Source organism: Hemitrygon akajei, chromosome 4 (genome assembly GCF_048418815.1).
Source record: "Hemitrygon akajei chromosome 4, sHemAka1.3, whole genome shotgun sequence".
NCBI lineage: Eukaryota > Metazoa > Chordata > Chondrichthyes > Myliobatiformes > Dasyatidae > Hemitrygon > Hemitrygon akajei.
This window is the reverse complement of record NC_133127.1, coordinates 87,715,996-87,741,697: the sequence shown is the minus strand read 5'-3', so window position 1 is coordinate 87,741,697 and position 25,702 is coordinate 87,715,996. Positions and strand designations below refer to the sequence as shown.

Below are 25,702 nucleotides of genomic sequence, written 5' to 3'. Positions count from 1 at the left end.
TCAATGATGTCCATCTATTTAGTAAGAGATGAATATTAGCTGGGACAGCCTTCCCCCATCCCACCGATCTTTTTGAAGTTAGTGCCAGAGAATGCAGTTCATTTAACTATCCATCAACATATTCAGGCTGGTCTACAGAGATGTATCAAACCCCATTATTCTAGAGCAAATATGATGCCCAGCTCACCTTCTTTGCCATCAGCTAGTTTCTTTCAACCCCACCCCATCCCCCAGCATTGTCTCCAATAAGTGAGAATAGCTCCTGAATATACTTCAGGTAACCCGCTACCCCCTTGTTCCTTTCCCACTCCGACTGGTCTCTCACTTGTTGGTCATCTTTCCCATTTCCTGCCAATCACCTACACACCTCTCCCCCCACCTGTCCTCCCTATCCAATCTCCTGCCTGGCTCCATGTCACCTTCTAGCCTGTCTCCACATTCCCTCTCTTCCCTTTGCCCCATCTTGCTGCATCTGCCCATCATTTGTTTCTAACTTACCTGCTTCATCTATCAAACACCAGCCTGTCTCTTATTTCCACCCCTTCCTCCAAATCACCTGGTTCCATATATTGCCTATGAACCACTGTCTCATCCCTCCCTCTTACCTCTTTGTGCTGGTTGTCATCCCTCCATACCATCAAGCCTGATGCAATCACAAAACAAAGTATAGACTATTCCTTCCTCTCCGAGATCTTGCCTGATCTGCTGAGTTCTCTAGCAGTTTGATTTTTTACATCTGAATATTCTTTTCAGAAATGTTGCATTATATCATTCACTGTTCTGATTCTATACGTTTTGAATCTACATATCTCATTTAATTCAATTTTTACCTTTTACGCTCTCTCTGCATCTTAGTGCGTCACTAACAGCACCTCATTGGACCCCCTGCAGTTTGCATACCGTCCCAACCGCTCAGCAGACAACGCCATTGCCACCACCCTCCACCTGGCCCGAACCCAGCTGGAGAAAAAGACACATACGTTCGAATGCTGTTCATAGACTTCAGTTCAACATTCAACACAATCATCCCTTAGAAACTGATTGGAAAGCTGAGCCTACTGGGCCTGAACACCTCCCTCTGCAACTGGATCCTAGACTTCCTGACTGGAAGACCTCAGTCAGTCCGGATCGGGAGCAGCATCTCCAACACCATCACACTGAGAACAGTGGGCGCCCCAGGGCTGTGTGCTCAGTCCACTGCTGTTCACTCTGCTGACCCACGACTGTGCTGCAACACACAGCTCGAACCACATCATCAAGTTTGCCGATGACATGACCGCGGTGGGTCTCATCAGCAAGAATGACAAGTCAGCTTACAGAGAGGAGGTGCAGCAGCTAACGGACTGGTGCAGAGCTAACAACCTGTCTCTGAATGTGAACAAAACAAAAGAGATGGTTGTTGACTTCAGGAGGGCACAGAGCGACCACTCCTCACTGAACAACGACGGCTCCTTGGCAGAGATCGTTAAGAGCACCAAATTTCTTGGTGTTCACCTGGTGGAGAATCTCACCTGGTCCCTCAACACCAGCTCTATAGCAAAGAAAGCCCAGCAGCATCTCTACTTTCTGCGAAGGCTGAGGAAAGTCCATCTCCCACCCACCATCCTCATCACATTCTACAGGGGTTGTATTGAGAGCATCCTGAGCAGCTGCATCACTGCCTGGTTCGGAAATTGCACCATCTCAGACCGCAAGACCCTGCAGCTGATAGTGAGGTTAGCTGAGAAGATCATCGGGGTCTCTCTTCCCGCCATTACGGATATTTACACTACACGCTGCATCCGCAAAGCAAACAGCATTATGAAGGACCCCATGCACCCCTCGTACAAACTTTTCTCCTTCCTGCCATCTGGGAAAAGGCACTGAAGCATTCAGGCTGTCACGACCAGACTGTGCAACAGTTTCTTCCCCCAAGCTATCAGACTCCTGAATACCTAGAACCTAGACTGACACCTTACTGCCCTATTGTCCTGTTTATTATTTATTGTAATGCCTGCACTGTTTTGTGCACTTTATGCAGTCCTGGGTAGGTCTGTAGTCTTAGTGTTTTTTTCTCTGTGTTGTTTTTTATGTAGTTCAGTCTAGTTTTTCTACTGTGGCAGGTAACAACACGGTCCTGAAAAACGTTATCTCATTTTTACTACCAGCAGTTATGGTTGAAATGACAATAAAAGTGACTTGACCTGACTTAGTTTGTTCGTAGGAATCGCCTCAAGATTAAACTATCATGTTGGTATTGATAATTATTTTATTGTCATTTGTAGAACTGCTGACATTTTTTCTGGAGGTTTTTTATTTGAAATTTTCAGTTCCCAAGATTATGTAATGAGTGTTTATGTTTGTTGTTTGTTTTACTCTTAGGTAGGTTTAGATTATCAAAATCCATACCTGAATCCATTTAAAGAATTCCAAAGGTGGAAACATCATCCATCAATATCACCAACCCTAGAGGGTGGTAAAAGGATCGCCTATGGAGCTCGTGCCTTAAATGAGGGTGGTATGCAGGTAGGGTAAAATACCTATTTAATGTTTGTATTATGTATTATATTAATCCATTCAAATACTTTCTCTGAAGTAATTAACCTTTGTTAATCCTACCAGCTAGTTGTTCCTATTGGTAGATACAGTGATAGCATTAGTTAATCCTTTATTCTGCAATTAAATTAAATTACACCAACAAAGAAGTAAGAAAATAAAATCATAACTAAGTTCATTGTAAGCTCTTTCCACTGTTTTCCTCTTCTCACTCTATCACTTGCAGACCATGGAAATAACGGAGAAAGCCAAATCAGAATGTTTAAAATTAAGTATTTAGATTGTATTAAACACTGCTATAGTTTGATATTGCTTTTATGAAGCTCTGAGATCACAAAATGTTGGTTGTAGAAAGAATTACTGGAAGAGTGGAATACTATCACATAAATCATGTTAATGTATTATTTTTAAAAGTTGAAGCAATATTGTCTTGTAGTCTGTACCTAGACTCTCCTTCCCTGGAGGAGTGCTAATTGGCTGCAGTCCAGGATTGATGAATGTCCCAAAAATTAAAGGAACACATACTGCTATGAAAAGTGGCATAATTGCTGCAGATACGATATTTAAGAAATTATGTGAAGATGATCACAAACCAGTAACTCAAGGTATGGAATTAGTAACCTTTGATTCATATTTCATGATTTTAAGAAAGCCTTGGAGAAGAAGACGTATATTATTGATTTTTACATTTTGACACCAATTTTTTAATAAAAATAGATTTTTGTAGGTTTTGTTATTGATCAGTTTAAGTCATTGTTTTTTTAAGTTCTTCTACAAAACTAAAATATAATTTTACATTAACTTAGGCCTTCATGTACCTGAATACGAAGTGGATTTAAAAAACTCCTGGATTTGGAAGGAACTTCATTCTGTGAGGAATATCCGACCCTCTTGCCATGGACCTTTGGGTGTTTATGGCGGAATGATTTATACTGGGATATTTTATTGGATCTTTCGAGGATTGGAGCCTTGGACACTGAAACACAAAGGTTTGACTATTTGATTTAACATTGAACTTGTGAAATAAACTTTAGGAATATTTGTTTGGAGATGGAGAAAACAAAAGGACAATATGATTTTTAACTCTACACAAACTCACAGACTTTCTCCTGCAGAAACCAAACAGGAACCATTAATTTCGAAAAGGTACCATTTAATACACACTAGAAAATTAAACATTAACTGTTTCTCTTTCCACAGGTACTGCTTAATGTGCTGACTGTTTTTAACATTTTCAGACTTGCAGCATCTGCATTTTATTTTGATATTCATGAACCATACCATAACCTTTTGTATTTTAATTTACAATTTCTATAACAAAAATAAAACAAGCCATGATTGCTCATTTGAAATGCTGGAAGATTCAGCTGGTCAGACAATATTTTTAGAGAGAAAAATAGATTTAATCTTTAGACACGTGACCTATTTTCAGAACTAGAAAATTTATAAAACCAAAAAGCTTTAATAAGCTGGTAAGGTGGAATGATTAAAGGAAGTTTATGATAGATTGGAGATCAAGAGAGACTAAATGATGCAAATTGGCCTATGCTGCCAGAGAAAGAGAGAGAGTAGTAGAAATTTGTATATCTCTGCTAACCTGCTCACCTACCTGGACAAAGTGAAAATAGAATGCAAGGAAGAGAAAACAGTGCTGGAGCTGTGAGAAACAGACCACGGGAGTTGCTGGAAATGTGAAATTAATATAGAATGCTGCAAATGCCCAGAAGGTCAGGATACCTTTGTAGAGCAAGAGCAATTGCATTAACATTGTAAGCTCATAACTCTTCATCAGAAATGGTCAGTTCTTGCACAGGCTAGTGATTTGAAATTGTTCAATTCAAAGCTGTCCTGAGAGTTGTCCTCTACCCAGTCAGAGGATGAGATTTTGTTCTTGAGCTTTAGTTGGCCTTTGTTGGAATGGCATAGAAGGCCAAGGACAGCTTGAGCTGGCATATTCAATTCAAATTTAATTGTCATTCAACCATACACGAGTACAGCCAAACAAGACAGCATTACTCCGGGGTCAAGATGTAAAACACAATACCAACAGTCACAAAGCCCACACAGCACATACAAGATAGTAAGCACAAAAAGATATCAGTAAGATATACCCACACAAAAAAAATCTAGACCCAAGCCATGAAGGTCACAGAAATCTGCAGTCTACCACAATACAGCATGTCTTTTGTTGAGCGAATGCTGGGGGCAGCACTGACTCCAGCCTGGATATGACAGGCCATATGAAGCTCAGGGTCACCGTTCCAGTCAGTAAAGGTGTTCAGCGAAGCAATCACCTTTCCTGCAGTCGATTTCTACAGTGTAGAGGATACTACATATTAAAAATGAATTTCTACTTTTCTTGGGAGTCAGTTTGGATTTCAGGGTATTGCAAAGGAAAGAAGTAAAAGGGCATGTGCGTCCTCTCCTGTGGTTGCATGAGAAGGAGAAAGGGTAGTGGTGTTTGTGAAGGTAAATGATTTGTGGGAAAAGCCATTTCAGAATGTGAAAAAGGCTGAAGAAATATGGAGGACGTGGAGACGAGTAAAGTTAAAAATAAGGTCAAGGGGAGTTTAGTCCTGGTGAAGAGGGTGGTGAGAGCAGGAATACAATGTAAATTGGGCAAACAACGTCACACCTGTCAGTATTGGAGACCCAAGTTCAATACTAACTTTGGATGTTAACTGCATGGAGTTTGCTTATCTTCCCTATAACAGAAAAGGTTTCTTCCAGATGCTTTACTTTCCTCTTGAATACATGCAAGTTGTAGGTTAATTGGCCACTGTAAAATGCTTCTAGATTGTAAGTGAGTGATAGAATCTGGGGAAATTGATGACCATGTGAAGAGAATGAAAAAAATAGAGGATTTAATGGTTGACACAACACTCAAGACTCAACATACAGTGGAATTCAACAATTCTAAATCAAGTTCATAAAAACACAAAATGCTGGCAGAACTCAGCAGGCCAGACAGCATCTATGCCCATGGATGCTGTCTGGCCTGCTGAGTTCTGCCAGCATTTTGTGTTTTTATTTATTTCCAGCATCTGCAGATTCACTCGTGTTGCCTCTAAATCAAGTTCAATTGTCATTCAACCATATACGTGAATACCTTAAGAGGCTACCATGCATGCCACCACATTGCCTGAGGTCCAACTTTTCAAATTTCCAATAAAACTGTCAAATTCTGATGAAGGGTGATCAATCAGTAACGATGATGTTTTTTTCTAACTCCATAGAAACTGACTGACCTGTTGGATATTCTCACTGTTTTCTGAAGATTTCAGCAACTGCACTTTTGTCAAATTCCAGCATTATTGTGTTGGTCTCTCTCTGACCTTGATCTTCTTCCTCTATTTATATCTCTCACAGACTAGGTGTGATTACCAAGCACTTGCTACCTTTCCTCAGCCTGAAATAGCATTTTTTGTATCATTCCATCTCCCCTGGCCTCCACCTTTTAACCTCTTTGTTATTTCTATTTCCCTCACCAATTTTTGCAACTTAAACCTTGCTTCATTTCTAAATTTTCCCAGTTCTGATGAAAGAACATTGACCTGAAACATTAACTCTTATTTTAGCTCCAGAGATGCCCATTGCCCTATTGAGTGTTTCAAACATGATCTGCTTTTATTTTAATTTGCAATTTCTGGAATTCCTTTTTGCTCATTGGCTGCTCAAAAATGCTTGTTTGTAAAACAAAAGGTATATGTTTGGCCACTCTCTTAATAAGATCTTTATATTACCAGTTTTGCTCAACTTTGTCAGTAGCCTCCACACATCCTTATAACAGTTATGCTTCAGAGCATAGGATTTCATGATGATCATGCCTGGCTATTCTAAAAGCAAATTCATGAACCTGCAAGTTTTTTTTTGTTGCTTATGGATTTATTGTGATTGATGTGAATAAAAGAAATCTTTACATTTTTCTTTCCCATCATTTGATCCGTGAACTTTTGGGAACAGAAATGGCAATTTGGTCTAATTTGTTATGCAAATATTTTGATCCTACATTTTGACTACTTCAGCATTTAAATTCAGTATCTCATTTCCTAAAAATTGTCATTGAATCTATCAGCTTTACTATCAGCAGGAGCCTAGTTTACAGTTTTGCTTAGAGAGCTTTGCCTCAGAGACTTCAGTACAAAGGTCAAGACAGCCACTCTTGTAATGTACCGAAAGAAACCTGCACTGATACTGATGCTTTTGGAAGAAGCGTTAAACAAGACCTTATAAACTGCCTAAAATAAACGTAAAATAATCCACAACAATATTATAATAAAAAGCAGGGGATTTATCACTGGAATTGGAATCAGTTTATTGTTGCCACGTTTACCAAGGTACAGTGAAAATCTTATCTTGCATACTATTCGTACAGATCACTTCATTACAAAATGCATTGAAGTAGTATAGGGTAAGACAATATAGAGAATGCAGAATAAAGTGAAATAGCTACAGAGAGTGTGCAATGCACGTAGACAATAAGTTCCAAGATCATAAAGTAGATTTTGAGGTCAGGAGTCTACCTTATCAACTGGAGAATCATTCAATAGTCAAAGGTAGAAACTGTCCTTGAGCTTGGTGGCTTCTGCTTTCAGGCTTTTTTATCTCCTGTCTGATAGGAGGGGAGAGATGAGAGAGTGGTCAGGGCGGGTTATATCTTTGATTACGCCATCAGCTTATTGAGTCAAACTGATGTATAGACAGAGTCCATGGAGAGGAGACTGGTTTCCATGATGTGCTGAGCTGCATCCACAGAGTTACGAGCAGTGCAGTTGCCCTACCAAATCGTGATGCATCCAGATAGTATGTTTTATTTTCTTACCATTTTTACCCAATATTTATCCTTCAAAATTACTGTAAACAGTACTAAGGCAGGTCATCTAGACAATTACTGCATTATTGTGTTCAAATTGACACCATATTTCTGACATTACAATAATAATTTAAAGATTTGGTATAAGTACTGTGTGAATGCAAAGTTTTTTTTTAACTTCATTGTCGTTTTTTATAAGCCTATGGCCATCGTCATTACTGCAAAGCTCGCAAGAACTCAGTCTCTCATCTTAGCATTTTGATTATGGAGAATTGTTCTTTAGCATTCCACTTTCTTATGACTGTCAACACAATATGGTGTTTCATATGGACTCTATGTCTCCATTGCATAATTTGACTTATCTCATTCAATTTCTTTTGTTAAAATTTTCCTGACCATTCAAACCACAGGGTTTCAAGGTTGGTGTGATGGTTAATCAATCAGTGTTTGATAGTACAAGTTACTAATTAATAGTTATTGGACAGTGAACTCTGTATTGTAATTTCTTCAGGATTTAAAAATCAGTGCTATTTTTTAAAAAGATGCATAATAGCATGTGTATAACATCAGTCTCTATAAAATTAGTACAGTGGTTCACGCAACGCCTACCAGCCCGGTAGGCGTTGGAGTAGTCCTGGAGTTCAGAGTTCAATTCCAATGTCATCTGAGGAATCTGTATGTCCTCCCTGTGGGTTTTCTCTGAGTGCTTCGGTTTCCTCCCACGGTCCAAAGATGTACTGGTTAGTAGGTTAATTGGTCGTTGTAACTTGTCCTGTGATTAGCCCAGGGTTACATTGGGTTATTGCTCAGCGACACAGCTCGAGGGGCTGATTCCGCACTGTATCTCAGCAAAATTTATAAATGAAATTCAACATTTATCCTGATATCATCACAATTGTTGTACATTAGGAATTTCTTTGAACTGATGCCTGATGCCAGCACAGACATTTATGCTACACGCTTCATCCGCAAAGGAAACAGCATTATGAAGGACCCCATGCACCCCTCATACAATGTCTTCTCCCTCCTGCCGTCATGGAAAAGACTGTGCAACAGTTCCTTCCCCCAAGCTATCAGACTCCTCAATACCCGAAGCCTGGACTGACACCTTGCCCTACTGTCCCGTTTATTATTTATTGTAATGCCTGCAATGTTTTTGTGCACTTTATGCAGTCCAGTGTAGGTCTGTAGTCTAGTGTATCTTTCTCTGTTTTTTTTTTATTTCATAGTTCAGTCTAGTTTTTTTGTACTATGTTATGTAACACCATGGTCCTGAAAAACATCTCATTTTTAGTATGCACTGTACCAGCAGTTATGGTCAAAATGACAATAAAAGTTGACTTGACTTGACTTGATGACAAGCAATATTAGAATAGAAATCCATGATGCAGGCATGACTAGTTCCTTGAGGTCGAAGGTGAGCACTTTTGCATTGCACTGATCAGAAAATCTAGGCTATTATTTAGCCACCAGGTAGTTACAAACTTGTATACTGATTCAAACCCATTCTGAGCCAGGAATTTGCTCCAGGAATATTCTTATTCTCTCAGCAATGAGCAGCAGATAGTACAGGTTGCGCATCCCTCATCTGAAATGCTTGGGACTAGAAGTTTTTCGGATTTTAGAATATTTGTATCACATCAGGGGTTCCTATCTTTTTTTTAATGCCCTGGACCAAAGCCATTAACCAAGGGGTCCATGGACCCCAGGTTGGGAACTCCTGATCTATATGGTGAGATACCTTAGTCAAAATGCAAAATTTGTTTACATTACATATGTAAGGCAGTCTTAAATAATATTTTAAATAATTTTGTGCATGAAACAATATTGTGCACGAAACAATATTGTGCACATTGAACCATCAGAAAAGTGAACTTTCACTACCTCAGCCACCCAGGTGGATAGTTAATGGCTGTTTATCATCACCATCATTGCTGACTATCATCACCATCATTGCTGACTCTGAATTTACATACTTCTGGTAAACAGTCTTCATCTTGCACTGGTTCATTGCACTTATGTACTAATGCAGCCATTCAGCATGTCAGATTTTCATTGTAAAGATCTTGGCAACTAATTTCCTTGCTTTTTTGTGATCAGACACTTTATCGACACATATTAAAAAATTTAATACTATGCCTTTTCTTTCAAATTTCTGCAGCCAGCCTGCTGGATGTTCACAATTACATTCAATCGTAGTTCTTCATGATAGACCTTTGCTTGTTTCATGAGTGGCATATTGTATGTTCACTCCAATAATGACAAATTCACTCTTTCAATGCCCAATCAAGATCTTTATTTTTCACTTTATGCAGTGTTTTCCTATTTTTCATTAATTTCTGTTCATTACATATGTAAGGTCACTTCTCAGAACTGTCTGTGGTACACAGAGACCTGCGCATCACCTGGGAACCTTCCCAATGCCTTTCGGAATTTTCCATTTGTGATGTTGTGTCAGCACCAATGTTCCCTCCAATCCTTAGTAGTCAGTGTGCGCAAAAATCTTACGTTGTGCAAATTTTTTTCCTGTGACAAAAGTATGTGCACACTCCTGTAACAGGTAATGACGGGTTCTGTTCCGAGCTTTTGTACACCATCCAAATACCATCCCACTTCTTTCCACTAGCAAATTCTCCAGCAACTTATGCATCATACAATACAAGCAGATAACTACGGTTTCCGAATCATGCATAAATATTTCTCATAGCTGAACGTTCATGACCTCATGAGCTTCCGGTGTAGCAGTTTTTATTATTTTGTTAAGCCATTCAACTTTAAACAAATTTGCAGTTGTTTTGTGCTTCACACCCTTTGCTTCTTTTGAATTCGACATAGTGAATCAATATTTTTTTCAATAAAAACTTAGTAAGCTTTCTACAGGATTTGAAACAGATCTTTGTAAACTTTACAATATGAACACTATCCGCCAAAGATGGCTGCCGCCATGATGCAGCTGTACAAACCGCAACAGGAAAGATAAATTAGTGACATGCATTGTGGTATTTGAAAAACCAACTAACTAGTTAACAGAAACACTTAGCTAAAAGATTATTTTCAAGAAGTATAATTATTAATTACTACATTATTTTAGGTAACTAACCTGTTGTGTGCACATTAATTTCCTTTGTGCACTGGTTGAAAAACGTGTGTGCGCCCAGACACGTGCACAGCTTAGAGGGAACATAGGTCAGCACTCAAAATTTTTAGATTTTGGAGGTTTTCAGATTTTGTAATGTCTGATTATGGGGTTCTCAATCTGTGCTTCATTGGTACAAAGTTGTAACTTTCAATGGAACAAATGGGTAATGCAAAGATTTAGCTAAATACATATCTATCAAATTGCAGGTGCAGATTTTTCTCGGTTAAAGCCAGCCAAGGACTGCGCGGTCATTGAATACCCCAAGCCAGATGGAAAAATCAGCTTTGACCTTCTGTCCTCTGTGGCCCTTAGTGGAACCAATCATGAAGATGATCAACCAGCACATTTAACCCTATTGAATGATAGTATACCAGTAAACAGGAACTTGGCTGAGTTCGATGGACCAGAGCAAAGATTCTGTCCTGCAGGTATTATCTACTAACATGTTTTGCCATTGTCTTCTTTTCACACTGGGTGATAGTATGAAATCCTTGCAGCATAATCTTAGTGATTTGCAGTAATTATTTTGTACAGTTGATGTCCATTGGGGGGAAAAAACAAACTATTGTAGAAGGTTTTTTTAAATTTGTTTCTCTTCATATTAAATGTACCCCTGTACCACCTTTTCAGGGATTGAGGAGGGAATGAAGATGTAGAAATTAAACTCAGTGCAACCCAATTGATTTTGGTGATCTCATCGCTTAAATGTCTTTTTCAAATCACTTTTATTTGTTTAAACACCTCATGGCAATTCCTAATACATCATTAGCGTTCAACTAATTGTCCATGTTATTATAGATTCATAGTTATATGGCATAGAAACAGCACCTTTCAGCCCAACTCTCCATGCTGACCAAGATGCCTGTATGTGCTGCTCCCATTTGCCTGTGCTTAGCCCATATTCCTCCAGAGTTTTCTTATCCATGTACCAGTCCAAATGTTTTTTAAAACAGTGTAATTGTACCTGCCTCTACTAACTCCTCTGGTGGTTCATCCTATATACCCACCACCCTCTACGTGGAAAAATTTACCCCTCAGATTCCCTTTAAACCTTCCCTCTCTCACCTCAAACCTTCTGTTCTCCAGTTTTAGATTTCCCAATCCTGGGGAAGAGACTTACTATCTACCCTGTTTATGCTCCTCATCTCGTAAACTTCTTCAAAGTCAACCCTCAACCACCTTTATGAGGGAAAACAGTCCGTTCTTCTATTCTCTTCTCAAGTCCTGTAGTCCAGGGTAATATTTCTGTGAATCTTTTCTGCACACTCTGGCATAATCACATCCTTCCTATGGGTGTGGTGATTAGAACTGCACACAGTGCTCCAAGTGTGGCCTAACCAACAATTTGGACAACTGTAAGGTGATGACCCAACACTTATATGATGCCTGAGCTGATAAAGGCAAACATTACCATACACCATAGAAAATCTTCACTTTGTAAATCAGCCCACTCTATGAACATCTTTTCAGGCAGTCTCAAGATCATGAATGACTTGGTTCTTTGAGGCCTCCTTATATATTCTCCTCTTCCCAGACATGAAGTCTGAGATTATCAATAGGTGTCTAAAGCTCTTCACTACAGAGTGAAGAGGATATCATTTGCTTCAGTGGCCTATTCATTTAGTTGGAATATGGCCTTTTTGATTTCCTGTGGATCAGGGTGGAACAAAGTAACAGCAATGGTTTGCTGTGCGATCTGGTCAATTTGTTTGCATTGAGGACAGAATCATGGATAAGGACGTTATCAAAATTTTCTTACCAATGGGCATTAACTGCTTCTCTGTCCTTGAGATCTTCACCTCTGTTCTTAGCTGCAAATGAACTAAAGGATTGGATGTTAGGATTATAGATGACTGACAGCATTGAAGAACACACAGTGTTCAGTGAGTCAGGATGTCAGTGAGTTACTGAGTCTTCTTTCTATTATCACCTATTATCTATAGGTCATAATTTGAGGTATGGTGGAGCTTCCAAACTAGAAAAACCATTTGTATGCAATTAATTAGCTCCTCAGTGTTGTCATTCTCATCAAACCAATCAGGTTCACTTGATGCTAACGTTGTGGGGCCAGGTTAATGGATGTTACAGATTAGATTAGGTGATTGTTGTCCAGTAATCATCGGTAACTGTTATGTGCAGATGTTGCAGGCAGCTTTGCAAATCCCTGCTTGGAAAATAACCTTATCTAATCAGTGCCAGTGCCTGGACTGGATTTATTACCATGAGGTGTGGTGCTCATTTCTTAAGACAAAACTCTGCTCCAAGAATTTCCTTTGAAAGCCCATGCTAGAATTTCACCATCCTCCTCGTTCAGTTCTCCAATTATGTTTAAGACATGGGAGCAGGATTAGAACATTTGGCCCATCGGGTCTGCTCCGCCATTCCATCATGGCTGATTGTTCCTTCTCAATCCCATTCTTCTGTCTTCTCCCTGTAACCTTTGATACCCTTACTAATAAAGAGACTGTGTCCTCTGGTCCTAGACTCCCCCACTATAGGAAACATGCTCTCCACATTCACTCTTTCTAGACTTTCAGTATTCAATATGTTTTAATGATGTCCCTTCCCCTCCCCCATTCTTCTAAACTCCAGTGTTACAGGCCCAGAGCCATCAAACTCTTCTCATGTGTTAACCCTTTCATTCCCAGGTTCATTCTTGTGAACCTCCCCTTTCCAATGCAAGCACATCCTTTCTTAAAAAGGTGGCCTCTAACTACTCACAATACCTCTAAGTCAAGTATCATCAGTGCTTTGTATAGTTTCAGCGTTACATCCTTTGCTTTTGTATTCTAGTCCTCTTGAAATGAATGTGAACATTGCATTTCTTCCTCCCCACAGAATCCCTCACATGGACTCCTAAAAATCTTTGCACCTTTGATATTTGTATTCGCTTCCCTGTTTAGAAAATGGTCTACAACTTTATTCCTTCTACCAAAGTGTATGACCATATACTTACCTACACTATAATGCACCTGCCATTTCTTAGCCCGTTCCCCTAATTTGTCTAAGTTCACCTGATTCCTCAACACCTATCTTTGTATCATCAGCAAACTCAGCCACGTGGCCGTCAATTTTGCCAACCAGATCATTGACGTATAACGTGAAAAGAAGCAATCTTAACACCAACCCCTGCAGAACACCACTGGCCTCTGGCAGCCAAGAAGAAAAGGTCCTTTTATTCCCACTCTTTGCCTCCTGCCAATCAGTCAGTCTTCTATTTGTGTTGGTATCGTACAATAATACTATGGGCTCTTATTGTGCTTAGCTCCTCAAATGCAGCACTTTGTCAAAAGCCTTCTGAAAATCTAAGTAAACAACATCCACTGACTCTCATTTGTCTATCTTGCTTGTTATTTCTTCAAAGAATTCCAACAGATTTGTCAGGCAAGATTTCCCCTTAAGGAAACCATGCTGACTTCGGCCTATTTTATCATGTGCCTCCAGGCACCTTGAAACCTCATCCTTAATACTGGACTCCATCTTCCCAACCACTGAAGTCAGGCTAACTGGCCTATAATTTCCTGTCTTTTCCCACCCTCTCTTAACCAGTAGAGTGACATTTGCAATTTTCCAGTCATCCAGAATCCCTTTTCCTTATGCTAATATATTACTGTAATTTGGCTTTACGCAGAGATTTCTCCTTAGATCTCAAATGAGGCTCAACTTTTTCTGGGTTGCCCTCTTATCCTTAACATACTTGGAATCTTGCAAAGCATTTTATTTAATCTTGCTTGTCAGTGGTATTTTGTGTCCTCCCACATTTTCTTTCTTCTGTATGGGGCTTCCCTGTTTTCATTCTTGCTGCCTGCCATACATTTCTTTATCCAATTCATAATATCTCTTGACATCCAGAGTTCCTTGGATTTGTTGTTCTTGCCTTTGACCTCTAAAGCGAACTTGTTGGCCATAAGCTCTCACTATTTCACTTTTAAATTACTTTCACCTGTAGGATGTAAAGTAATGCCTATTTTTGCTAGATTCTGTCATAAGGTATTGAAATTGTCCTTATCCTTGTCCATAAACACCTTAAATTAAGGTCATTATTTCCACTGACACTCTAACCATTTGCCTATGATTAGGTATGTTACTGCCCCTAGTGGGACAATCTATATACTGCTCAAAAAGTTCTCCTGATTACATTTTTTTTAAATCCATCTTTTCTGAAGTTTTCATACTGAGGTGATTCAAATTAATTAAGGGGAAGTTGAAATCCCCTGCTACTCTGCTTCTCTGTCATTTGCCTAAATTCTTTCCACAATACTCATATTAATTCATCCTGTCTCATTGCACAATGTTCGTTTCTGGAGAGGCTGGAATATTTAACTTGAATGTACTTAATGATCACATCCTCCACATTATTATTGCAAATATGGTTTTCCTAGTCTACATGAAGATTAACATCTGTTATGTTTACTATATTACTCATTTTTCCATACACTTTTGCAAAACAAAATACAACTACTGTTACCGAGCTTAATTTATTCCATGAGTATTTGTAATGCCATATGTATTACTTAGCTCAAATCGGGCAATTCCATTAAGCTCATTCCATCTCTTTATTCTGTGTCCTCTATAGCAGAGTTCCTTTCACATATGCATCAACTCGCCCTTAATTCTGTTTGCCATTAACAGGAAATAAATTTACTTGTTAGTATACTTAGTTGTCAAGTAACCAATCAGGACACGCTTGAGATTTGGTTGGAAACAGGAGACCATGGAGGAAGCCCGTGTAGTTATGGAGAAAAAATGTGCAAACTCCACAGAGACGGTGCCTGAGGTCAGGATGTGGGCTGTAGAGCTGTAAAGCAGGAGCCCTTCTGCACTTCTAAGCCCTGAGTTATACCTTTGGGACATAGAACAGTACATTTTGGACCCTTCAGCGCATAATGTTGTGCCATCCTTTTGATCTACTCCTTGATCAATCTAACCCTTTCCTCCTATGCAGCACATAACCCTCCAGTTTTCTTTCAGTATACCTACCTAAGAGCCTCTTAGTGTCCCTAATGTATCAGCTTTGACCACCATCTACAGTGCATTCCAGGCACCCACCACTCCGTGTTTTTTTTAAAAAAAACATACCTACCTCTGATATCTCCCCTAACCTTTTCCCCACTGTACCTTAAAATGATGTTTTCTGGTATTAGCCATTGCCACTCTGTGAAAAAGGCGCTGGCTATCCACTCTCTCTATGATTCGTAGTCTACACTAATACCAAGTCACCTCTTGTACTCTTCGCTCCAAAGGGAAAAGCCCTTGCTCACTCAACCTTTCTTCATAGACCTGTTAATCTAATCAAGGCAACATCCTGGTAAATCTCCTCTCTACCCTCTCTAATGATTCCACATCCTTCCTTTAATTAAGCAATCAAAATTGAACACAACGTACCTCACATATCTTGAACTCAATCCCCCAAATAATGTACACCATATGCCTTCTTAACCACAGCCTATCAGCTTGCGTGGAAACTGCGAGGAATCTAAGTACTTGGTCTCCAAGATCCCACATTGCTAAGTATTCTGCTGTTAACCATGTATTCTACCTCACATTCAACCTTCCAAAGCATAGTGCTTCACACTTTTTCAGAGTGAACTCCATCTGCCACTCGTCAGCCCAGCTTTGTATCCTGTCTGTGTCCTATTGTAACTTGCAACAACCTTCTACACTATCCACAGCACCACCAGCCTTCATGTCATCTGCAAACTTACTAACTCATCTTAAACTTCCTTATCCAAGTGAGTTATAAAAATCACCGAAGAGCAGGGGTCCCAGAACAGGACCCTGTGCAACACTGCAGGCGGAATATGTTCCGTCTCCTGCCACCTTCTGTGAGCTAGTCAATTCCAAATCTGTCCATGAATTCTATGCCTCATTTGGTTTGTAACTTCCTCAAAAAAGTCAATTAGGCTCATGATATATGATCTGCCCATCACAGAGCTATGCTGACTATCCTAATGACAATCGCAAACGAGAAAATCTGCAGATGCTGGACATCTAAGCCACACATACAAAATGCTGGAGGAACTCAACAGGCCAGGCAACATCTATGGGAGAGAGTATAGTCGATGTTTTGGGCCGAGACTCTTAGCAGGACTAGAGGAAAAAATAAGATGAGGGATGGGGGGGGAAAGAGAAGGCCACCTTGTATTCCATCTGGGTAACCACCAACCTGATGGTATGAACATCGATTTCTTGAATTTCTGGTAATGGTCCCCCTCTCCTCCACCATTCCCCATCCCCTTTTCCTTTTCTTCCTGCCTGCTTATTGCCTCCCTCTGGTGCTCCTCCCCCCCTTTCTTTCATGGTCTTCTGTCCTCTCCTATCAGACTCGCCCCTCTCCAGCCCTGTATCTCTTTCACCAATCAACTTCGCAGCTCTTTATTTCACCCCTCCCTCTCCCGGTTACACCCATCACCTTGTGTCTCTCCCTCCCCTTCCCCAGCTTTTAATTCTACCCCTCAACTTTTTTTTCTCCAGTCCTGATGAAGGGTCTCGGTCGGAAACATCAACTGTACTCTTTTCCATAGATGCTGCCTGGCCTGCTGAGTTCCTCTGGCAATTTGTTATACCTAATAAAACTACGTCACTGCAAATGCTCATAAATCTGTTTCTAAGAATCCACTCCATTAATTTGCTCATCACTGGCATAAGACTCTCTGATCTGTAATTCCCAGGATTATCCCTATTACCCTTCTTGAATAAAAGTACAACATCTGCCATCCCCTAATCTTGTGGTAGTACTCCTGTGGCCAGTGAGGAGGCAAAAATCATCTTCAATGTCATTGTAATCTCTTCCCTCACTTCCTGTAGTGAACTGGGGTATATCCTGTCTGGCTCCAGGGACTTGTCTATCTGAATGTTTCTCAGAAGATTCAACAGTGCCTCTTTCGTAACTTCAACATTCTCCAGCACATTAGCCTATTCTACGCTGATTTCACATTCAAGATACCTTGTGAATACTACAGCAAAGTATTCGTTAAGGAGCTCCTACCTCCTTCAACTCCAGCCACATTTCCCCATTTATCCCTGAGTGGTCCTACCGTCATCCTACTCTAGTCTACCTCTAGTCATCCTCCTGTTCTTTATATGCACGTAGAACGCCTTGGGATTTTCCCTAATACTATTTTCCAAAGCCTTTTCATGCCCCCTTCTGGTTCTTCTGAGTGCCTTCCTGACTACCTTATAACACTCAAGAATCCTGTGTAGTCCTTAACCTGAACCTCAAGTATGCATCCTTCTCCCACACGACTAGAAATTCCACCTCTCATCTCAACTATGGTTCCTTCACATAGTTCACAGAGTCCAGGTATGATCCAGAACTATACAAGAAGTCTATGTATGACCTTCGGAAGGCTATTTTAAGTGCAAAACAAAAACAATTTTGATTGAGATGGAATCAAATCTTTGTCAGCTCTGACTGGGTTTGGAGGCCATTACTTCTACAAAGAAACCTAACATCATGAATGGTTGTGATGCTTCACTCCCAGATGAACTCAATGTCTTTTATGCACGCTATGAAAAAAGCTACACCCATACAAATCACAGGTGACCCTGTGATCTCTGTCTCAGAGGCTGATGTCAGAATATCTTTCAAGGAGATGAACCCTCGCAAGGTATCGAGCCCTGATGGTGTACCAGGTGGGGCTCTGAAAATCTGTGCCAGTCAACTGTTCAAGGACATCTTCAATCTCTCACTGCTGTAGTTGGAGGTTCCCACTTGCTTCAAAAGGTCAACAATCATACCAGTGCCCAAGAAGAGCAGCATGCTGCCTCAACAACAATCTCCCAGTTGTACTCAAATCTACTATGATGAAATGCTTTCAGAGATTGGTCATGGCTAGAATCAACTCCTGCCTAAGCAAAGACCTGGACCAGCTGCAATTTGCCTGTCACCATAATAGGTCTACAGCATTTGCTATCTCACTGGCTCTCCACTCGGCCTTGGATCACCTGGACAATAGTAATATCTACATCACGCTGCGATTTATTGGTTACAGCATTTAACACAATCGTACCCTCTTCTAATCAACGAGCTTCAAAACCTCATCCTCTATATCTCCCTCTCCAACTTGATCTTTAACTTCCTCACTAGAAGACTGCAGTCTTTGCGGATTGGAAATAACATCACCTCCTTGCTGACAGTCAACAGTGGTGCACCTCGAGGTGCTTAGCCCACTGGTCTATTCTGAATGAATGAAATTAATTTATTTCGGTCAGTACAAACATAACAAAAAGCATCATTTACAACGATGATTTCATAGGACAAAATTACAACAAAAAACATAGATGTTCTTTAAAACAGACCAAAAGGGTGGAGGCTGAAGCTACAGCTTATTATGCCTACCCCTCTCACTTATACAACAACATATTTGGCGTCAATCATCACATTAAAAACAAAAAATTTCATAATCTTTTAACACAAAATCCAATTCCAAATATAATTTATTTATATTACTCCCATTCATTTTAAATCATGTATTTTATATTTGTTCATTAAATAATTTTTTAAATTTGTTTAGTGCATGTTTTTAAATTCTTACTACAACCCTCTGACTGAAATACAATCATTTTTTACATTTGTTCTTATCCTTTGTTTTTGAAATATCCATGTTCCTCTCAAATCATGTTGGCTTTCTCTCATTTTAAATCACCTTTGGATACTTTGTGGAAACTGTCCATTTCTTACATTATACATAATTATTTTAAAATCTACGAAATCTCTACACCCATGACTTTGTGGCTAGGCACAGCTCAAATACCACCTGTAAATTTCCCTACAACACAACTATTGTTGGCAGAATTTTGGATGGTGACAAGGAGGTATACAGGAGAGAGATGGGTCAGCAGCTTGAGTGGTGTCGCAACAACAACTGTGCACTCAACATCAATAAGACCAAGGAATTAATTGTGGACCAGAAGTCAAGGGAACACTTATCATTCTTCATTGAAGGATCAGCAGTAGAAAGAGTGAGCAGTTTCAAGTTCCTGGGTGTCAACATTCTGAAGATCTATCCTGGGCCCAACATATTGATGCAATTACAAGGCAGCATGAGAGTGGTACATTTTATTAGGAGTTTGAGAAGACTTAGTACCTCACCAAAAACACTGCAAATTTCTACAGACATATCATGGAGAGCATTCTAACTGGTTGCTTCACTGTTTGGTATGAAGGGTGATACCAGGTGGTGATGCAACCAGTGATACAACCCCCCTCCCCACCACCACCAACACTCTTTACCCTCCCTCCCTCCCTATCTGCTTTGAAACATTTAAACTCCAGAACATCAAGCAGATAATCCTGCTCTTGCAATAAGCAGGTCTAGGTAATAGCTATCTTTTTAATTCCCTGTATAGATCATGCTCTAAGTTCATCACCTTTGTTCTTAATACTTCCTGCTTTAAACACATTTTAACCCACACAACTGACTACATTTCCAGCTAGCTTCCTTCCCAACCCCCCCAACCTTTTTATTCTGGCATCTTCTCCCTTCCCTTTCAATCCCAAAGAAGGGTCTCGGCCCAAAACATCGCCTGTTTATTCACTTCCATAGATGCTGTCTGATCTGCTGAGTTCCTCCAGCATTTTGTGTGTGTTGCTTTGGATTTTCTGCATCTGTAGATTTTCTCATGTTTATGACTGCATTTATGCCTTATCAACCAGATATCCTTCCTCACAGTCCCTCTGCAAATTCCATCTTAACACCATTTGCACTTTTATATGACCTAACAATTTGGTTCCATCCCCCAGCAACCTAGTTTAAACCTTCCCCAAAACCTCTAGCAAACCTGCCACAAGGGCATTGGTCCCTCTCAAGTCCCAGCGTAACTCATCCCTTTTGTACAGTCCATACCTTCCCCAGAAAAATGTTGAGAGTACAAAGCTTGTATGTGTCTATCAGAATAAAAGATAAAGATAACAGGTTTAGGGAACCTTGGTTTTCAAGCGATATTGGGGCCCTGGTTAAGAAAAAAAAGGAGGTGCATAGCAGGTATCAGCAGGTAGGAACAAACTATGTACTTCTGAAGTATAAGAAATGTAAGAAAACACTCGAAAGCAATCAGGAGGGCTAAAAGAAGGCATGAGATTGCCCTGACAGAAAAAGCAATGGAGAATCCTAAAGGATTCTACAGGAATATTAATACCAGAAGTATTGCAAGGGACAAAAGTGGTTCTCTGGAAAATCAGAATGGTAATCCATGTAGACCAGAAGAAATGAGGGATATCTTAAATGGATTTTTTTACGTGTATTTGCTTGGAAGACAGTATAGAAGTGGGCTCAGTACTTTGATTTACGAAAGCCAATGTGCCAAAAGCTTTCTTTACGATCCATTTTTCAGCTGGGCCAGAATCCACTGCAAGCCATGATAGTCTTCCTCACTGTCCACTACACTCCCAATCTTCGTGCCATCTGCAAACTTGCTGATCCAGTTAAGCACGTTATCATCCAGATCATTGATATAGATGACAAACAACAGACCCAGCACTGATCCCTGCAGCACTCCACTAGTTACAGGCCTCCAGTCAGAGAGGCAACCATCTATTACCACTCTCTGGCTTCTCCCACAAAACCAATGTCTAATCCAATTTACTACCTCATCTTCAATGTCAAGCGGCTAAACCTTGACCAACCTCCCATGCAGGATCTTGTCAAATGCCTTGCTAAAGTCCATGTAGACAACATCCACTGCCTTGCCTTCATCAACTTCCCTGGTAACTTCCTTGAAAAACTCTATAAGATTGTTTAGACACGACCTACCACACACAAAGCCATGGTCCCTCATTAGTGCATGTCTATCCAAATACTCAAATGTCCAGTCCCTGAGAATACCTTCCAATAATTTTCCCACTTCTGGTGTCAGGCTCACTGACTTACAATTCCTGGTTTGTTTTCAGAGCTGTTCTTAAACTGCAGAACAACATTGGCTATTCTCCGGTCCTCCAGTACCTTTCCTGTCGCTAAGGATGATTTAAATATCTCTGTTAGGGCCTCGGCAATTTCTGCACTTGCCTCCCACAGGGTCCAAGGGAACACCTTGTCAGGCCCTTGAGATTTATCCACCCTAATTTGCTTCAAGACAGCAAATACCTCCTCCTCTGCAGCTTTGCCTCACTTCTATAGACTCTGTGTCTGTCTTCTGAGTACAAATGCAAAAAATTCACCTTAACATCTCCCCCATCTCTTTTGGTGCCATGCATGGATTATCATACATATTGACTCAGCACAATTTCCTGCCCAAATAAACATTAAAGAAGCAGTTCATAGTTACTTTCACTTACACCAGTTTTATGACTTCAGCTTTTAAAAACTGAATTCAAATTCCACGAATGTTGTGATATTTCTAACTTCACAATATCAACCCTTCAGTAAGAGGCAGTTAATTGTTCCAATGCATTGAACAGTTATAGATTCTTATTCCTTTCCAGAGGTTTAATCTCCTTTGGTTGTTGTTGATTCATTCAGAACAAGTTGCTGGAGGAACTCAGTGGGTCAGGCACCATCTGTAGAGAGAAAAGGATTGTCAACCGCCCCACCCCCCAGAATGAAGGGCCTTGACCAAAACATTGACCTAACTATAACCTTTGAATTGAAGTAAATGAAACCACTTTCTAATGAATTCATTGACTGTTTGAATATAGCTAAGATTGGGGATCTGCAGAGGCCTTTCTCAACCAGAGATAGTAAGTAGCTGGAATATACCACCTGATAAAGTGGTGGAAATAAAGTTGCTATCACCATCTAAGAACTGTCTAAATGAGGTTCCTTCCGCTTCATCATATGATTTTTGAATGATCCATTAACCAATGAACACTATCTCATTATTCCTTTCTTTGCACTTTTTTGTTTTGTGACATAGTAATTTCATACCTTTGCACTGTACTGCTACAGCAAAATAACAAATTTCATGTCATATAAGACAGTGATAATAAATCTGATTCTGAATTGCCTAGGCTTAGACAGCTATAAGCTAAGAACTGAAAGATATGATTAAGATGGAGGAGTGCTACTGGTTGGCATGGGCAAATTGGATTGGATGGCCTGTTTCCATGCTGTGTCTCTGACTCTAATTTCCATTTTAAACTGAAAATTCTCAGACCTCTGTTCAGACATTCCAGAATTCCTGCTGACATGTTCTCCAACTCGTCCGTGCCTCCCTTCCCTTCAGCCAGCGTCTCACCGAAACACAAAAGCCCAGTACTTCCTGGAGACTGCATACACAGGAGTGAAGAGATTGCTGGTACACTGGCTCTATAGAGGCCCTAATGAATTGGGCACCTATTTGGATAGTGATTGAATATAGGTTTTCCAATCAGAGGAACCTATTCCACTTTCTGAGAAAATGGCCCATTAGTTTATCCTTCAGCAGTTCTATGTCTACCTAGTGACCATTATTCAAAATAATTTCTCTGCGCTATTCATCAGTGTTCTTGTAAACTGCTAGATAATTGTGTATACCATCCTTCGAAATAGAAGAGAACGCATGTGGGAATTCCTTTTGTGAACTTAATTTTTTAATGTTTTGATTAATATACTGATTAATTTAGTCCATCTTAGAGAGTTCTCTGCATTTTATTTATTTATTGAGTTACAAAGTGGAAAAGGCCCATCTGGCCCTTTGAGTTGCAACGCTCAGCAATCCCCCGATTTAATCCTAGCCTAATCACGGTACATCTTCGGACTGTGGGAGGAAACCAGAACCCCTAGAGGAAACGTAAGGTCGTGGAGAGAATGTACAATCTCCTCACAGACAGCGAAAGGAATTAAACCCAGATTGCCTGTACTGCAAAATGTTGTGCTAACAACTATGCTACCATACCGCCAGGTTCTAATGCTTATATTCCATATGTTCATCCCCGTGTAAATTTTATGACATGAATTATTTCTTTCACGACTCACAGGTGTTTATGAGTATGTTCCTTTGGAAAGTGGTGATGGAATGAGATTGCAGATTAATGCTCAGAATTGCGTTCACTGCAAGACTTGTGACATTAAGGATCCCAGCCAGAATATCAACTGGGTGGTACCAGAAGGAGGTGGTGGCCCAGCTTATAATGGAATGTGAACAATCAACTGATTCAACAGTGTAGCTACAGTATTATGTTGTGAGATATTGTATATTAATAGAATTGTTAGATCAGGACTCAATTATTGTATTGTTCAAATGTAAAGTTGAAAAATTACATTTTTCTAACTAATAGTAGATGTTTCATTCTGGTTTCACTAAACATTGCCTTTCTTTCTTCTACTAAATACATTGGGGATCAATGGTTATCTCAGGAGCAGTGGCAGTTAAACAGACAAAATTATGCCTGTATTTATTCTTTAATCTTGCTGCTTCAGTTGTATCTTTGCCAAAATCATCTGATCACTGTCAATCAGCACCTCAAAAATGTTAAACTTTTAGTTTACAGACCTTAATAGTACATTGAGTGATTTTTTAAACAAAATAATTGCAAATTGAAATTAATTTTATCTGTGTTGGCTGAAATTGCTTTGTATATTATCAACAATTAGTGCCGTGGACTGCTTGTTTATTACTTGAAAAATCTGACAAATCAAGTGCTACTATCAAACTACTTCAGCACTACATCCAGACTAACCAAGGAAAAACAGAATAAAGCAACGCACACAAAATGCTGGAGGAACGCTGCAGGTCAGGCAGCATCTATGGAAAAGAGTACAGTCAGTGTTTCAGGTGGAAACCTATCCTGCTGAAGGGTCTTGGCCCATAACATCGACTGTACTCTTTTCCATAGATGCTGCCTGACCTGAGTTCCTCTAACATTTTGTATGTATTGTTTGGATTTCCAACACCTGCAGATTTTCTCTTGTTTGTGGAAAATGAGAATAAAAACTGACTTGAAAACAGTTCCATTGTGCCTTTTTCTAAAGTGCTACATTTCAAATATATACCAGATTACTAAATTATCTACATGTTTGATAAGCAGATTGCTACATTAAGATATTGCCAGCAATAATATTGTTTAGCAAAAGTATTTTAATTTAAAATGTGTAGTATTTAATCCAGTTTTAAAATTCTTATTGGTAGAAGATGAGGGTAGTAAGACATTTTATTTAGCTAATTTGGTCAGTACTCCTGTGTAATAATTATTATGTTATTGTATGTAGAGAGCACACAATTAAATTAATTGGTTAAATATGAAGTTTCATTGGAATGTAAATAAACTTGTAAATGTTCAATTTCTATATTAAAATCATTTATGTAAGATTTTTTGGATTATCTATTTTCTTTTAAAGCCTTTCTGTTTTAAGAGTTGTAAATTCTTTTCTCAGTGATCTGTGTTTCTGTGCACTATTGATAAACTCTTTGAAACATCATGTATTAGGTGTCCTTTATCAGTAAGATTGGGTATTTTTATTTTATAGAGCACCACTGCACAGAAACTGGCTCTTCGACCCATCTAGTCCAAGCCAAAGTATTATTCTGCTTACTCCCATCAACCTGCACCTGGACCACAGCCCTCCATAACCCTCCCATCCATGTACTTATCCAAACTTCATTTAAATGTTGAAATTGTAGAAACATGGAAAACCTACAGCACAATACAGGCATTTCAGCCCACAAAGCTGTGCCAAACATGTCCTTACCTTTGAAATTACTTAGGGTTACCCATAGCCCTCTATATTTCTAGCCTCCACCACTGTTGCTGGCAGTCCATTCCATGCACTCACCACTCTCTGCATAAAAAAAATTACCCATGACATCTCCTCTGTTCCTATTTCCAAGCACCTTAAAAGTGTGCCCTCTGACTATCCACATGATGAATGCCTCTCATCATCTTATACACCTCTATCAGATCACTTCTCATCCTTTGTCGTTCCAAGGGAAAAAGGCTGAGTTCACTCAACCTATTCTCATAAGGCATGCTCCCCACTCCAGGTAACATCCTTGTAAATCTCCTCTGCACCCTTTCTATGGTTTCCACATCCTTCCTATAGTGAGGCGACCAGAACTGAGCACAGTATTCCAAGTGGGGTCTGACCAGGGTCCTATATAGCTGCAGCATTACCTCTCAGCTCCTAAACTCAATCCCACAATTGATGAAGACCAATGCACCGTATGCTTTCTTAACCACAGAGTCAATCTGTGCAGCAGCTTTGAGTGTCCTATGGACTCAGATCCTCTGATCCTCCACACTGCCAAGAGTCTTACCATTAATACTATACTCTGTCATTATATTAGACTCACCAAAATGT

General features: G+C 39.7%; 1 protein-coding gene across 1 annotated transcript in view; it reads left to right on the top strand.

Moving 5' to 3' along the window:
* Positions 1-24,715, top strand: part of etfdh (electron transfer flavoprotein dehydrogenase) — a 45,600-nt gene extending 20,885 nt beyond the window's left edge. Inside the window, exons 9-13 of the mRNA XM_073043006.1 lie at positions 2,362-2,505; positions 2,972-3,140; positions 3,342-3,524; positions 10,694-10,915; positions 23,383-24,715. Coding sequence (XP_072899107.1) covers positions 2,362-2,505; positions 2,972-3,140; positions 3,342-3,524; positions 10,694-10,915; positions 23,383-23,546 — 882 coding nt within the window. The 3' untranslated portion in view covers positions 23,547-24,715. The remainder of the gene's footprint in view (positions 1-2,361; positions 2,506-2,971; positions 3,141-3,341; positions 3,525-10,693; positions 10,916-23,382) is intronic.
* Positions 24,716-25,702: the final 987 nt, after the last annotated feature.